This window comes from Bombus terrestris, chromosome 9, assembly GCF_910591885.1.
Source record: "Bombus terrestris chromosome 9, iyBomTerr1.2, whole genome shotgun sequence".
Lineage (NCBI taxonomy): Eukaryota > Metazoa > Arthropoda > Insecta > Hymenoptera > Apidae > Bombus > Bombus terrestris.
This window is the reverse complement of record NC_063277.1, coordinates 15,117,907-15,133,804: the sequence shown is the minus strand read 5'-3', so window position 1 is coordinate 15,133,804 and position 15,898 is coordinate 15,117,907. Positions and strand designations below refer to the sequence as shown.

Sequence of the window (15,898 nt, the reverse complement as noted above, 5' to 3'; positions counted from 1 at the left end):
GTTGTATAAGTTAAATTTTAAATAAAACATGCTCTAAGGAAATATTCATTAAAAAAACATATAAAATAGTCTAAAATACGTTTAATGTAGACGATTATGATAATATAAAAATTAATAAATATATAGCATATGTATTTATACATATATAATGCACGGTATTAATATTTCAGTTACTGGACGGAATTTGCATTAAAAGTTATCACTATGCAATTAAATTATATAAGTACACTGTCTTAAATACGTAGAATATAAAAAGATATTTAAAACGGAGAAGCTTCATAATTTAAGTTGAAAAAGATAACAAAATACTACACAAGAATATGACGCCAGACTTATAAATGAGATCAGAAATTATTCATTTTTCAACTACGAAAATTGTTATTAATTCACGTGTCCCTAATAATATTTTTAAAAATAAAATAACCATATAATCACTCGGTGATAAGTAACATTGAAAATTTGACTAATCACATTATCACACGTTTCTAAATTATAAATTCTAAATAGTCAGAAAATTACGGATTGATCTTATTGATTCAATAAATCAATCAGATACTCAACACATTATCTAAATCGCAACACGGATTAATACTTTTAAGCAGTGCACATTCTAACTGGTGCATACTACTATAAAAATGAAACATGCTCTTTCAATGGCAAGCTTAAAGCTCGCCGGCATGTCTGTTATAGCTCAAGCATAACATATTTGTCTGATAATGCATGACCAATACATACTCAAACACATCAATTACATATATGTAACCGTGCTGTGGCACAAAGGGCAAGCATTAATATTAACTACATCTCGTTCTGTAGCCACGTGGTGTCTGCAAACGGTGCAGATCCACGCATTGCTCAGATCCATCAACGGTTTGCCAGAGATAATACAAGGAGGGAACCTGGTCATACAGTTAGGACAGGCGACACACCAGTCGGGTACCAGACTCTCGCAATTTGTACATTCTGCCTTAGAATTACGAACATCTTGAGGACTGTGCTTGGTGAAGATGTCCACAGCCAAATCCTCATATTCTTCTCTGACCGCCTCTGAAATAATCTCTAGAGATTCTAATTTAATGAACGCCTTGGAACAGACTGCAAAAGCGTGATTGACTGCGCTTGATAGAGCAAGCAAGCAGTAAATATCTTCTGGTTGCAAGATATCTTCGTATTCTCTCAATCTCAGAGCTGTTTTCATGGCTGCATCAAAATTCCCTGAATATATCTGCCTATTGGCTAATAAGAGAAAATGATAAGCCTCTGCCCCTTTCCAGGCGTTCTCTATCACCCGAGTGTCTTCGTTGTTTTCTGTTAAACCCATCACAACGTTGCTACGGCCGCCCTTAGCAGCTGGCGCGGCATTGATATGATCTTCGACCAACAGAGCTGCTAGAACATAAATTTTCTTTACGCGTAGCGGATTCGTCCTAGTCTTTGCTTGCTCTTCTGCTAATTGAAACAGCAACTTTGCTGCTTCCAAATTGTGATTTGCCTTCTTGTATAATTCTATAGCCTGTAGTCTCTTTCCATTGGACAGAAGATGATTGGCATACTTGTTCAATAATTCGCTTATCTGGGCCATTTTATAAGTCTTTGCTAATTCGACTGCTTGGTCCCAGTGATTCAAACGAACGCACGTATCTACGGCCAGTTTCACATCTCCATATTTTATATATGCTGCTACTGCTTGAGAACACATACCCACGGAACCTAGCATTCTTGCTACCATTTTCAAAAGTGGACTTTTATCTGGTAACTGTTGCACTGTCCCTGCCAATTGAACAAAATCTTCTAATTTATAATAGCATTCTATAAGTTTCTCCAGATTCCTGCTCTTTCCATAATATTCTTTTGCACCTTCCCAATTCTGTCTTTCAGCATAATATTCGCCAATTTTATTGTACGCGTACTCCATTTGCTTATCAGACCCGCCAATACCCATTTTCATTAGCTGTACCACCCGAAAATAATCTCCTAATTTTTGACGTAACGAAATAGCAAGATCCCTTCTGTCCATATTTAAATATAATTTTTCAGCTTCGTCATAGTTGCCAAGAAACGCAGCCACCTCGGCTTTCTTCAGATGATCGTTGTGCACGTTCTGTAAACGTTTGATAAATTGTATACCTAAGTAATCTGTGCAACGAACCATTGCATTTTCTGCAGTCTCCAAATCTAGTTTCTGTAAAGCTGATTCTGCTAATAAACGCCATAATCGTGGATGTGGATTGTCCTGAATGAAATTGTTTGCTTCTTTCAAACCTACTTTCGTCAATAATTCCCTGGTATCCCTCAGTGATTTCACTTCTAAATCCACTATTAAGTCATTTCTTGTATCTTCTGGTTTCTGCATGAGATCATCCAATAAAACGCAACGTATTTCTAAATCTTGAAATGAACAGATATATCCAGAACAGGATATCGGTTCTTCGGGATCGAATTCTCTTAAAACGTACATTCTGGTTTTTTCTATAATTGCTAATAAAGCGGGATTGTCTTGTGCCCAGCACATGGCCCACACATCCTTTCTTTCGAACTTATTTATTTCGCCCTCTGATTCTCCATCCTTCAAAGTATTTTTCTTGAGATCAGTCTCCAAATCTAACATAGTTAGAACGCCACTCGTGTCCATAATAGACGCCCGAGATGAATCACAGTTGATTGCAATCTTATAAAGCTTACAATTTGTATTATATCTATTAGTAAGAGTTATCTGAGATAAAGAATATCTTTGAATCATTCCCGACTCTCTACCTATCAATAGAATCTTATCAGTTGCGCACAAACAACAAATCGGGTCCATAGTAGCTTTAGTATTAATAGGTGCCTCAAAGGATCTGTCTTTGTCTAAATCTTGAATAACTTCCGTCACCCCGGTCGGAGTTTCGTCAATATGGTAAATTTTATCTCTTCTAATTCGTCCTGCATGCAACATGGAACTACGAGGAGTGCGATAACTCCAAACCAAGAAATTGTTCTTGGATGCTGCAACAATTACACTATTTGTCATGGTCACCCATAATGGCTCTAAGTCTATAAACTTAGTATCTATTGGAGTAGCAATTGTATTGCATACTAAGAGTGCAAATTGCTCTGATCCTTGAGCTAGGTCATTTTTTATTGCCAAAACACAATGATCTCCATGTGAAGCTATGGAGATCAATGCTCTTACATTTTTAGTACAATATGTATTATTCGTTGTATTCCAAAATATAATGCAAATACCATCTTTGGTAATCTTCTCATTTGTATACACAACTGTATTACTGAAGTAAGTCCATTTATAATCTAAACGAATATTTGCAAAATAGATATGAGAATCAACAGATAGAGCTACTCTGAGTGATCCTCCTTCCCATGCACAACAGGTGACTTCTCTACCAGGTATTTTTAGGGTCCTCATATGTTTACCAAAAGGAGTATAAAACTGAATGACATTAGTGTCCTTTGTTTCTCCGTTACCCAATAATGGTAACATCCCAGTTACAGCTAATATAGACCCATAACTATTCCAACAACACCATGCCGCTGTCATACCAGTTTCTATTACAATTGGATTATCGTCATTAGTGTCTTTCATGAGCTGTATTTTACCATTCCTGTAGCAAACAGCTAAAGTTGGACAATCTATGCCAATATAACCATTCCTTCCATCATACCATTGTAATGAAACTATTGTTTGAACTTGACCACCATTAAGTGGTATCATATTTAACTTTGTTAAAAATACGCCTTGATTATCAAAGAGATGAACTTCCCCATTTTTTATGCCAAACAATAATAGTTTCCCATCTGGAGACCATTGTACAGCTGCAAGAGCTGTATTTTTTAATTCCTTGCCCCAGATTCTATTTCCATCAACTGAACCTACAATAACTGCTCCATCTTCATAAACTATGCAAATTTTTAAACCATCTAAACTCCATGCCATCCCTTTAACTATTGATTTATTGCAGTTATTTATCATTTCATCGTACCAAGAGCCCTTGTACAACATCCAAACTATAATTACACCATTCTGATCACTTGAAGTTAATTTCTGATGTTGTTCGTTCCAAGTAACTACTTGCACATGACCATTATGACCTTCTAAAGTTTGATTCATACTTAAATTACTTGCAGCAGTTAAGTTTCTAGACCTCCCACCACTGGTAGAACCACTTACATTGGAATCTACTCTAAGTACTTTCAAAAGACCATCCTCTCCGCCAACAGCTATATAACCTTCCCTTTGGTTCCATGCTATACAATTCAGACGAAAATTGTTTGGTATTGCTATTTTTTTACTCAAGTATACAAACATTTCGTAAATATTTAATAAACATCAATTATTTTGTATTCTTTACTGAATCAGCTTCTGAAAGAAATGATTGCAGCATATGAAAACTGATGCTATAATGGCTCAGTCGATTTTAAATTGTTATGATTGGAATTATTGTTCACTTACATTATTATGCAATGTTGATAGCATTCGTAATTAAAAAACGGAGCAAAGGTAAACAACGTTTATTGCCTGTTAAAAATATTTACAATATATATTACAATATTTTCTGTTATAGAACATTTTTAGCATGTTGCTTAAATATTACCTTTATTTAACTATATGCATTTTTTATAGCTTTTGTGATTCGATTGAGCACCAGTTTGAAGGAAAGGTTACTGTAAAGTATAAAACAGCTAAAATTTGGTAACAAATTTACATTGAATTGGACTTTATTAAATGTTCCCATTCACTTTGATGCCAGGAAGTGCAGTAAAATATACTATACTTCCGGTATTTCAAATTTGTCTTTTTAGGAAATACCTATTGAGATCTAATATGGACATATTTAGATAATTTACAATTTTTTTTACAAAAGATAGTTTGTATAAAAATATATTTTTTAAGCCACTACAAATTAGAGAAAATGATAAAATATGTTTTAAAATAAATGAATGCTTTCTGTAATTTGTAACTCTTTTCAATTCTATGCACACATAGTATTATATGTATAAATATATTAAAGTACCGGTTTAAAAATAGTAAGATTATGCGGCAGTTTCTTCACTACACCCTTCCCTCGCCATAAATGAACCCAACAGTCGCACACTTCTGAATACATACTCACGATTAATGTACAAATCTCAGGTTTTTCAATAAATACTTCAGAATCAGGAAATTCAGTAATATTCTCACATCCACTAACATCGATATGTCTTAGTGTTGGTGTGTACTTCAATAATAAATTCAGCGATTGTACTCCCACTTTTCTATTTCCTTTAAGCACAAATTTCGAAAGATTCGATACACGTGATAATATATTTCTAATGTCAATATCCGATAATTCGCATGAAGCAAGCTCTAAACATTCTAAATTAACAAATGAAAAATCTGTTTTATTAAAAATATTTTTAACCAAATTAAAATCCCTAGAACAAATAGTATTCGATAAATTCAAATTAAGTAATTGTCTTTGTAAAGTGGCACAGACTTCATCTTCACTGAAAAAGTTCCAAGAAATATCTAAATTTACTAGATTATTGTTGTTTAAAAGAAAACGAAAATTACGTAATTGACAATATCGCAAATTCAATGTCCGAAGCTGTGTTAAAGGGGTGAAAAGTTTAAATAAGATTTCTTGACTTGATGATCCAAGAGGATTATAGCTGAGATCAAGAAACTTAAGTTGTGAAGGTAGTTTCTCTAATTTACTTAGGCACTTATAATCTATATCACATCCTTGAAGGCACAATTCTTGCAAAGATGACAATCTTAAAATACAATCATTTAAAGATTTTCCAAGTTCATATAAGTTACCACCGGATAAATCTAATATTTGAACATTCTTTTGATATTCTAAAGTTTTCAATAAAGATATAAATTCTTCTTTTCTAATATCTTCTTGTTTTAATCGCAAAGTAAACGTGTTCTCGCATGATTTCAAACACTTTAATACGCATTCTCGAACATCTAAAAATATTAAAAGTAATGATTATTTTGAAAATTATGAAGTAAGTATACTTACTCATAAAATATCTACCTATACTGTAATTTTTACAAATCGCCCCATATCGCTCGACAATAGAAGGAGTTTCTAACTCAATTATTTCGCATGCCAAATTTTTAACAATATCCCCTTCATTTAATATCGTGAACACGTTATTGCAATTGATCGCAATACCATCCATAGTTTTTAGATCTAGTTTTGCTTTACACCCAGTATCGTTGTAGAATTTAGTTTCAATATCAGCTACAATTTCTTTTACTAATGGCCTTATTGTATTCGAAAATTCTATTTGGGTTTTAAACATTTTTCCATCTACAAGAATGTTTAAAATAACTGATCTTATAGTATTGATTTCTGTTGATTCACATCCTGTGTTAAATGAAATTTCAGGTGAAGAACTTCGAGAAGTAGAATCTTTAGTAAATCCAATTGATAACAACGACATTTGCTGTTTTTTTTTCTGAATCTTATGTTCAGTAGAAGTCCGTCTTATTTCAGTACTGCAACTATCATTACTATCCTCCTCTATTACATCACATTCATTATCTCCAATTACTTGATTCTGACTATTCACTTTTTGCCGTTTTAAATTTTTCTCAATATCGATATTTCCATTACTTGATTTCCTCTTTGTCATTGAGGAGGAATGTTCATCAGAGTACCTTCTATTATTTATACTTTCATTGATATCATCTTCCAACCATTCATCCAAAAGAACCTCTTCACTATTCAAAAGTGGATTTACATTTCGTTTCATAGAAGACAAAGAAGCTCCAATTGGATCATTCCTATGTTTCAAGCTAGCTATAGTTCTTTTATAATCTTCACCTGCAGAGATCTTTTCCATAACAACATTTTCATCTACGCTGTGAGTTTTTGAATTGCATGATGATGTATGAGATCGTTTCGAAATTCTCTTATTACTCGCTGGTATCATAGCAGACAATAATTTGTGCATTTCATCATACTCCATTTGATCTTCAGAAGATAAATCATCAACACGATTCCTCCATTGTTCTAGACAATCTAGTGCAGTATCATCATCATTTGTTTTAAGTTCCACATTTGCTCCATGTTCAATTAAAAATCTCATCATGGTAAAATTGCCGCAAGAAGCCGCATCATGAAGAGGAGTAACTCCTTGGCACATTAAACTTCCAGGATCATTTACATCTGCACCATATTTTAATAATAACTTTGCAATTTCGACATGACCATGATTAGCTGCTTCATGAAGAGGAGTCCAGCCAAAATGGTCTCTAACATTCGTTAAATGACCAGATTCTAATAATTTTTCTACAGTTTCAACATTTCCATGTATACAAGCTACATGAAGTTGTGTTTCTCCTTTTTCGTTCCTTTTTATAGCAACCGACGTCTTTCTCGTTCGTTTTCTATTTTTAATATTTTCTCTAACTTTTAATTCTGCTTCAACATCCGACAAATCTTCCAAGCAAATGTTTGCACCAATATTGTTTCCTTCTGATTCGCTTTCACTATCTGTATCATTACATAATTTTTCCAATGTACCTAACTTTTCTGAAAGTGCTCCTATCTCTTCTGTTCTATTAGTATTTGTTAGATAATTCAAGTGTTCTCTTAAAACAGTTGTTTCTAAAGAAATATCATTGCAAGCTTTTGCATTTTTCAAGGCTAGACTATAAATTTCTTCAATCTCTTTGTTGTTTGCTTTAATAGTTATCAATAAATCTACTAAGAACAAAGCAGATCTACATATTTCACGTGGATTTGTGCATAGTTCTAGTTCTCTACGAGCAAAGTCCAATGCTTCATTATATTGTCCGACATCTTTCAATGTTTGGGCTAAACTTAATAAAGCTGCCCCTATGCGATCGCTTTGTATTTCTTCCGCACACATGAGCATCTTTCTGTAATATTCTATAGCTTCCTCAAAACAGTGTGCAGCCACCGCTGCATCTCCTAATGTCTCATAATATTTCAACTTAATGTTGGTATCTTTTTCTGTAGTTAAAGCTTCTTCAGTTGTTTGTAATGTTGCAACTATAAACAAAATATTTTTTCAAACAAATACTTCAAATAAAACCACAAAAATAATTATATTCTCTTAACCTATCCTTAACCTTAACCATACCTATCCTGAGACATTTTTCTACTTGATGCTTCAGATTTTGTGATAAGTTTTCCGTAACGTAAAGAAGCACTAATATTTTTCGTGATTCGGTCCATTTTCCTATTTTTAAAAGCAATTCTGCTTGAAGAAATCGTGCTTCCGCTTTCAACGATGAATTATCAACTTCAACGGCAGTTTCGAAATGTGCTAAAGCCAGATCATAATCGCGATTCCGCTCGTAAATTCCTCCGAGAGCAATTTGCGTTCTATAGAAATCTTCCCGTAAGTTGTGTGTCTTACATAAACCTGCAGCTTTTATCAGTAGATCAACAGCCTCTTGGTGTTTTTTTTCAGCTTCTAGTACTAATCCCAAATTCAGTAACAATCGTGCCCTCATTGTCATTAATTCTTTTAGGTCAATGTTAGTATCACCCAATCTAAATAAAATACAAATATACTTTTTATAATATACTGCTTAGGAAATTAATATCATATATATATTTTATATATTATATTATATTATATTATATGTTATATATATATATATTATATTATATAAATTTATTGACATTAAATAAGATATAATACTCATTGCAAAGACGTATACTCTTCGTGTACGCTTGTCTTGCACTTATAAGAGCATCGGGTTTTCTTTCAGATTCTTCAGGCTGACTTTCAGCCCAACAAAAATATGTTCTACCTAATGTTGCATAAGCTCGTTGTTCTTCTAATAAATTTTGTATCTCCTTGGCCCCTTCTACCTAACACAAAAATGTTTTTATTATAATGCTATACAAATTAAAAATATTAACACAATGAATATTTTAAATACAAACCCAAGTAAAGATTTTGATGACTCAATGCTTCCTCGTAATTGCCAAGACTTGCCTGTATTTCTCCAATCATTCTGTGAGCAACTGCTATATTTAATTTATCTCCTAAGATATTGCAAATTTCCAGTTGTTCTGTATATTCCTGCAAAGCATCTTCATACTTGTCACTTTCAAAGTATACGTCACCAAGCTCTTTAACAATTTCAGCCAATTGCTGAAGGTTGCCATCACGCTTGACCCGTTTCTTCTTTTTAATTAATCCTATTATCAAATCAACATTTCTGTATACATAGCCTACTATGTTACTTACTAGAGAAATCATATTTTAACTCTCATTATACAATGAAACTTAGTTTTCATACATTTTTTTATACACATTAATTTCGGTAACATCACATTCATATTTATAATCTTCTTATAAATATTAAAATAGAAAAGAGCAAGTAAAATACTACTCACTTCCGATATCCATTATTTACAAATACCAATTATCACAGTAATAAATGATTCATATTCAACTTTGTGGATTCGAATTCGGACCTCATGCGATCGGGACTATGCCGTCATACGAACACAAAGAGGAACATCAAACCGAAAGCACAGTCACGCACGAAAAGTATCAAACACTGCAGCAGACGCCTCATAACGGTAAAGAATAGAGCATGAAGTGCCTTTGATGGAGAAACGTGACAAAATTATCAAGTTACTAGACATCGAAATTACCATCGATCGCTGAAAAAACAAGGTACTGTCACATCTAAAAATTTTCATCCAAAATATTTGATAAAATCAGCTATGATATTTACAAATTTCTAAAGTATTTCTAAAGCTAGCAGCAGCTGTATAATTGAAATAGCGTGAAACGAAACCGTGAGAAAACAATAACAGATTAAATTCCAGCGGCATTGAGCACAATTGAAATCGCTTTAACTCTAATTACGTTAAAAAGGCGGCAATGAGCGAATCTCGTAGCGTATCGTAGCGTAGTTTTATTTCAGTGAAAATTTTCGTACGCGTGCTACGACGTTCGCTTTCGTAATTCTTCGCCTAATTCAAGACGCGCGTGAACTTCAATGACTTCATAATCTACGGAGCATAAGTACGACCTGGTACGAGGTAGTACGAGCATTTAGCAGTGGGTAACCTGTGGCGCTTGAAAGTTCACTGTTATACTCTTGTCTATGTGACTTCAGTCGGGCCGTGTTGCGGGTCGCGTAAGGGTGATGGGTGCTGTTTCTTTTTACACATTGACACCAAGTTGACATATTGCGGAAAAAAATCTTTATACCGTTCCGCTTTTTTCCCTCTGATATCGTTTGATGATTTTCGCCAGACCCACTAATGGCAGGAGAGTTGCATAAAGAAAGGTTCACGGGTAAGTTATAGAATGCTGCCAAGCATTAGAATCACACCGTCTTTGGATCGATAAGCGCGGATCCGTTTTTCGTTGATGAATTTTCCTCTCATCTTTGGATGCTGTTCAATCTAATCTTTGTTACGACATGCTGAAATAATATTTCAATACTCTATTGCGTATTACAACGAAAAAGTTTGTTTATATAAATAAAAAAAGCACATTTGCCTAACGGAATTATTCTCTCGTCATCCTTTTAATTGCCGAGATACATAAATTGCCATTAATTAAGGTATCCGTTATGAAAGGTCCGCAACAGAATTGTCTTATGTGTTTTATGCGACTAGAATGATAATTATAAAATATATTAATAGAAATTCATTGTTTTTTTTATTTCAATCTTTTTATTAATTTAATAAAATATGGAATATTTAATGCACTTTGTTTATTTTTTCCTTTTCTTCTTATATATAAATATATATATATATAAATTTATTATTGTATTGGAATAAATATTTAAAAACTAATAATGTCTTAATTTAGTTTATATGGACAGAATCATGTGCAGCATTTCTTTTTATAGATCCAGAAATCAACATATATACATACAGAGTTGTGTAACACACAGAGTTGTATATTTATTTTGGTCATTTCTCATCACTTACAAGAATATTTTAGGAGATTATACATTGAAAGAATGTTGCCATTAAGGAAATTTATTTTTAAACCAAGCAACATCTGTTTTCACAATCTAATCTGTTTAGTTCCAGTTCAACCAAGATCACTCCTGTATTTACGTATACCAGAAAGCTCCACAATGTTCAATTGCGATATTGAAATTCACCAACGATGGAACAAAGAAAACTTGCAAAATCCTGTGACACTCTGGCAAGGTTGAACAAGAATGAACATAAATTGTTTGAAAATCAAAATCATTGTATCAAGCCATTACCTATTACATTTAATGAAGAAGATGCCGAAATAATAAACAACAAAGATTCCATTAATGATTCAACAAAACTCAACCATTGTAACAACTCCTCAAAACCATTATTATGTATAAAGGACTCTCAAGTAATTTCTTGTAATTCAATGTATATTACAATTAATTATTTATATTACTGTAATGATATTGCTTATGTGTTATTTTCAGAACTCTCAGGAAAGAGAACCACCCTCACCAACCACTCTACAATGGGGTAGAGCTATAGCAGAAGTAAAGGAACATGCTGTAGCAAAATTACAAGATGAACTTAAGAGAGCACATGAGGAATTAAAATTGAAAGACGAAGAAGTCACAAGACTTTCAAGAATTAAACAAGATGTTGAAGCTGAATTGGAGGAACTCACTGCCAGCCTCTTTCAAGTAAATCTCATGGACTGTATTGTTAATATGTAACATAAAGGCATAAAAAATTGAGCAAATTTTTATATATATATAGGAGGCACATAACATGGTACGAGAAGCAAATGTACGTCAAGCTACAGCAGAGCGCCTATTGGAGGAAAGTCGTATGAAAGCTGAAGTTTTGGCTGCAGAAGTAGCGGCTCTAAAAACGTTAGTGTTAACTTCGACGCCGGCTAAACCAAACTTCCATCTACATCCGCAGATCGATACGAAAAGTCGCCCAAACAGTGAAGATACTCAGCAAGGTCTTTTTGCAAGGAAACATCGAAGGTAAAATTGCATTTACTATCATTACAATTAAAAGCCTTCTAATCATATCTTTTGTTAGTTATCAGGAATATCGATAAATGGAGGTTGGTATTTAAATTATATCTGAAATATTTTTGCACCTAGATCACCGTCGCATTTCAATTTAAAATACGGTCGAGAGAGTTCTCCGCCGGATTCCCCACTGAAAGAACAAAGATCATCTTTACCTTCGGATCGAGAGACACTAGAAAGAGATTGGAAAAAAGATTCAGAAAAGGAGAAAGACAAAGAATGCAAAGACTTTGGCCTCGAAGTTGATCCTAGAGTTCATACAGAGTTTCTTAAATGGAAAGCTAATCCATGTGTAGACAAAGGTGATCCTTTTGTTGGTAGAATCTTTACAGAAGACATCGATCTTTGCCTTGATTTCCCTAACAAAGAATTGGGTTCGAAAGTTAAACAAGCCGTTCTCGATGGCATCATCTTTATCGAAGCGATCAGCGACAAAACTAAATTCACTTTTCCAAAGTAAATCTTGTGTTTTAATACCATAGCGATATATTAGAAATTTTCTGATTATACTAAATTAACATATATTTTCTTTTTTGTTTTTTTTTTGTTTTTGTTTCTTTAGAAAATGTGTATTGCTTGAAGCACCGCGCCAATGTTATTATCGTATGAGATTCGGAGATCAAGAAAATCAGTGGTACAGCATATCACAAATTTGTCGCAATCGAGTAAGTGTTTAAATTTTGTAAATAATTTATTATGAATCTTTAAATATTTGAATATAAAATTAAATATATTTTTATAGATTATAGCGGTCTGCGATTTTTTGAATTATTTACGTTACATTGAACGTGGCCTTGTTAAAAGCTCAGGTAAATATTTATTATACTGATTTACCTTTCTGGTAGTGTAGAAATTTAATTATCGTTACAGTTCACGATGTTTACTGGGAAATTACTCGATTACGAAAGGAAATGGCATTTGCTCGTTTGGGCCTCGCACTATCGTCTTAACGCTCTCCATGAAGGACTTTTTCTAGTCTTAAATATAACAAATTAGGCCATGGATCTGTTATTATTCATTTACAAGTATCAACTGTAGATTGTTAAAAATTTTAATCGTTCCAACTAGCCTCGATCTTTTTTATCTACTGATCGAGATTTTGTAGAGTAAGTGTTAAAGTTTTAATATATGAAAGCTCTCAAATTCCTCTACTCATAGCGTGAAACGCTTCGAATTGTTTAAGATAGAAGGAGGGATTTATACAAATCAATTTATGAACCATTTCGTTTGAGATTATAATTTCTACAATGTCGAATCTTATTTCATTCACAAACATAATATCGAAGACTTTCCTTTAATGATCTGAAAAGTTCATTTTATATCATTTTATTATTATAGCGAGCATAAATATGTTTTAATCAGTTTTAAAGTGCAATCAAGTATTTCTAAGATATTGGGAACATGGTGCCTTTTGACTTTCCGCTTATTAATAACGCGTGACTAGCTTTTAGTTTAAGCTTTATAGTTATAGCGATTTATTCGCAGCACGTAAAAAGAGATGACTTCGTTATTTCTATAATTTATTAGCAGCTATTGTTTTTATTCTCCTCAAATCGTATAATGGCAGCAGATAAATGCAGGCCTTTGTCTTTGTTCATTTAAGAAAAAGGTGTAAATGTTGTAGTCTAAAAAAGACTGTAGGTATAAATGTCTTCTAAAATCCTCTTTTACATTATCTTTGTTTGTATATTCTATGTATATAAGTACACATACCTTTGGACATAACAAATGAAATCCTAGAATTACTTTAAAAAACTTATATTTTAGCGTATATTCATAATTTAATGGTAAACGTGTCATAGAACATTGAAGCAATGAAATTATTTCAGTGTTTTTTTTAATGCATATATATCTCAAATTTTGGTGCAAGTTTTAAAAAATGCCATATATAACTTATCAAAAATCAAAAACACAAGCATATAATTATTATCGTGCTTAATAATGAGTTACATGATATAAAATAATTAAAATTCGTATTTTTAACCCTGATCTAAGGACGGGTGATATTATATTAAATACAATGATAATTACCATCTTTATATATACAGTAACTTATAGATTCTTGCATATTACAAAATTTCGTGAAAAACTTTGTCCAAAGGTACGCAGTTTATCCTCAAAGAAAAAGTTGTATTATATTCATTTCAAAGAATATTCTCTTCTGTTGCAAATATTAACTAGTACCTGGTAATTAGCGCGCATATTTAAAAAAATGTATATTGTTAAGACTATACATATATTATGTCATATAATTAACATATGACTAAAGTGATAAAAAATATTTGAAATTATGAATATTTGGTGTGTGCTATAGTTAGAGAATCATCTTTTACAATGTACCAAATTGTAGTACAGTTGAAGCAATTTTTTTGTTACTGTTTTTTAGTGCAACATTCTAATTTTGTCTTATGATTATACAGAATTAGATATCTAATATCTAATATACTATATACAATCAAACATTGTTATTGTTACATATGAAAATGTTTTAATTTTGGTTGATAAAAAAGGTTTATATATTTGATTTTACATTTTTATGAATTGTTTTATCTAACTGAGACAAAATTTCGCTTATCTAAGACTCGAAAAGTTTATTCTTCCAAAAAAATGTGCATTAAATTCAATATATAAAATTGTTTTTATATAAACATATATGTAAATTACTTATGTAAGTAATTGTTAAAAATACGTTCTTTGCGTATTAATGGTGCTTTATGATAATTATTGAAAAAAATATCCGTATAAAATACTTCCAAACAGACATCTCTTAAACTAATTTTAGGAACTTGGTTCGTTAGCGAGTTTTATACAATAAATCAAAATGAATGTGTTCGAATACAAAAATATAACGCGGCATGTTTTAACTCGAGATAATTTGTTTTGAAAATAAGATTTTTAAATCAAAATAAATGTTAGCTTTTTCTTGCAAATAATCATGCATCAGTAGATGTTATACAAAGTGATATATCCTACAAAGATTTATTTAAAAAATTTATATTATTTTGTTGTATACAATTCAAAAAGTAAAAAAATGTGTTCGAAAATGTTTAATAACGCTCTCGTTGTGGAAGGTTGAGGTATAAATGAATTAAATATGTTAAATATTAATGGTCGAAATAATAGGAAATGAAATGGTAATGAGATTTATATGTTAAATAGTCAATTAGAAATATTCCTAATAGTACTTGTTCAAATTCTTCAGAGTTGCCAAAGATTGCTTCTGAATGATTTTTATTGAAATATACATACTGAGTTTTATTTAGACGTGGTTTCTAGATACATTTAGATTCGGAAAGACAAAAGCGATTTTTGCATAATTATACAAAGAAAATGTAATAGTGATTGTCAAGGAACTAAATTGTAATAGTATCATAGTTATATTTAAAAATAAATTTTCATGTTCATTAGTATAGTACTAAGTATATGATCTTTAGTTATTAATAAGCTTTATGTATTGCAACTGTAATTATTTTTCGACCTAATTATCTATTGAATAAAATTATTTGTTTTAATATTATACTTGTATTCGAATCAATTTTATCGTAAAATTATATTACGTATAAGCTCAAATAACGATATACATACGAAATTATTTCCGGCTGAAATTTTAAATTCCTTAGACTGGAATCAATTTACGTAAAAATTAGTTAAGAATTGAGTTTAATTTGAAAACAGTATTGTAATTTTAAGCATTTTTGAATACTACAAATACAATGAAACGCATTGAACTCATTTAGAATTAAAAATAGCAATCACGATACACATCTATTGAATCATCGCAAATGTTTCCTCCTTTTATTAAAAAATCATATTTCTTTATTTTCTAACTACAATCATTTCTTTTATAATTCAGAAAAATAAAATGTAGAAGGTACTATGATACTGTTATTCTTGTATTTTGTA

At 31.8% G+C, this 15,898-nt stretch overlaps 3 protein-coding genes across 4 annotated transcripts; 1 reads left to right on the top strand and 2 right to left on the bottom strand.

The window, feature by feature from the left end:
* Nucleotides 1-66: 66 nt before the first annotated feature.
* On the bottom strand, nucleotides 67-4,660 carry LOC100647979 (WD repeat-containing protein 35). The gene is made up of 3 exons (XM_003397840.3): nucleotides 4,590-4,660; nucleotides 4,448-4,513; nucleotides 67-4,357 (listed from the first exon to the last, which is right to left on the bottom strand). The coding sequence occupies exon 3, from the start codon at nucleotides 4,301-4,303 to the stop codon at nucleotides 749-751; it is 3,555 nt and encodes a 1,184-aa protein (XP_003397888.1). The 5' UTR covers nucleotides 4,304-4,357; nucleotides 4,448-4,513; nucleotides 4,590-4,660; the 3' UTR covers nucleotides 67-748.
* Nucleotides 4,492-9,513, bottom strand: LOC100647859 (tonsoku-like protein). The gene is made up of 6 exons (XM_003397839.4): nucleotides 9,372-9,513; nucleotides 8,916-9,173; nucleotides 8,668-8,836; nucleotides 8,101-8,516; nucleotides 6,021-8,009; nucleotides 4,492-5,950 (listed from the first exon to the last, which is right to left on the bottom strand). The coding sequence occupies exons 1-6, from the start codon at nucleotides 9,382-9,384 to the stop codon at nucleotides 5,001-5,003; spliced, it is 3,795 nt and encodes a 1,264-aa protein (XP_003397887.3). The 5' UTR covers nucleotides 9,385-9,513; the 3' UTR covers nucleotides 4,492-5,000.
* A 5-nt stretch (nucleotides 9,514-9,518) lies between these two features.
* Nucleotides 9,519-15,512, top strand: LOC100648101 (guanine nucleotide exchange factor for Rab-3A). Of its 2 annotated transcripts, none has more exons than XM_003397841.4 (8): nucleotides 9,519-9,657; nucleotides 11,031-11,340; nucleotides 11,420-11,632; nucleotides 11,709-11,944; nucleotides 12,068-12,451; nucleotides 12,558-12,660; nucleotides 12,738-12,804; nucleotides 12,866-15,512. In XM_003397841.4, the coding sequence occupies exons 2-8, from the start codon at nucleotides 11,116-11,118 to the stop codon at nucleotides 12,943-12,945; spliced, it is 1,308 nt and encodes a 435-aa protein (XP_003397889.1). In that variant the 5' UTR covers nucleotides 9,519-9,657; nucleotides 11,031-11,115; the 3' UTR covers nucleotides 12,946-15,512. The 2 variants fall into 2 exon arrangements, with proteins under 2 accessions (XP_003397889.1, XP_012167588.1); XM_012312198.3 differs by lacking the exon at nucleotides 9,519-9,657 and adding an exon at nucleotides 10,146-10,287.
* Nucleotides 15,513-15,898: the final 386 nt, after the last annotated feature.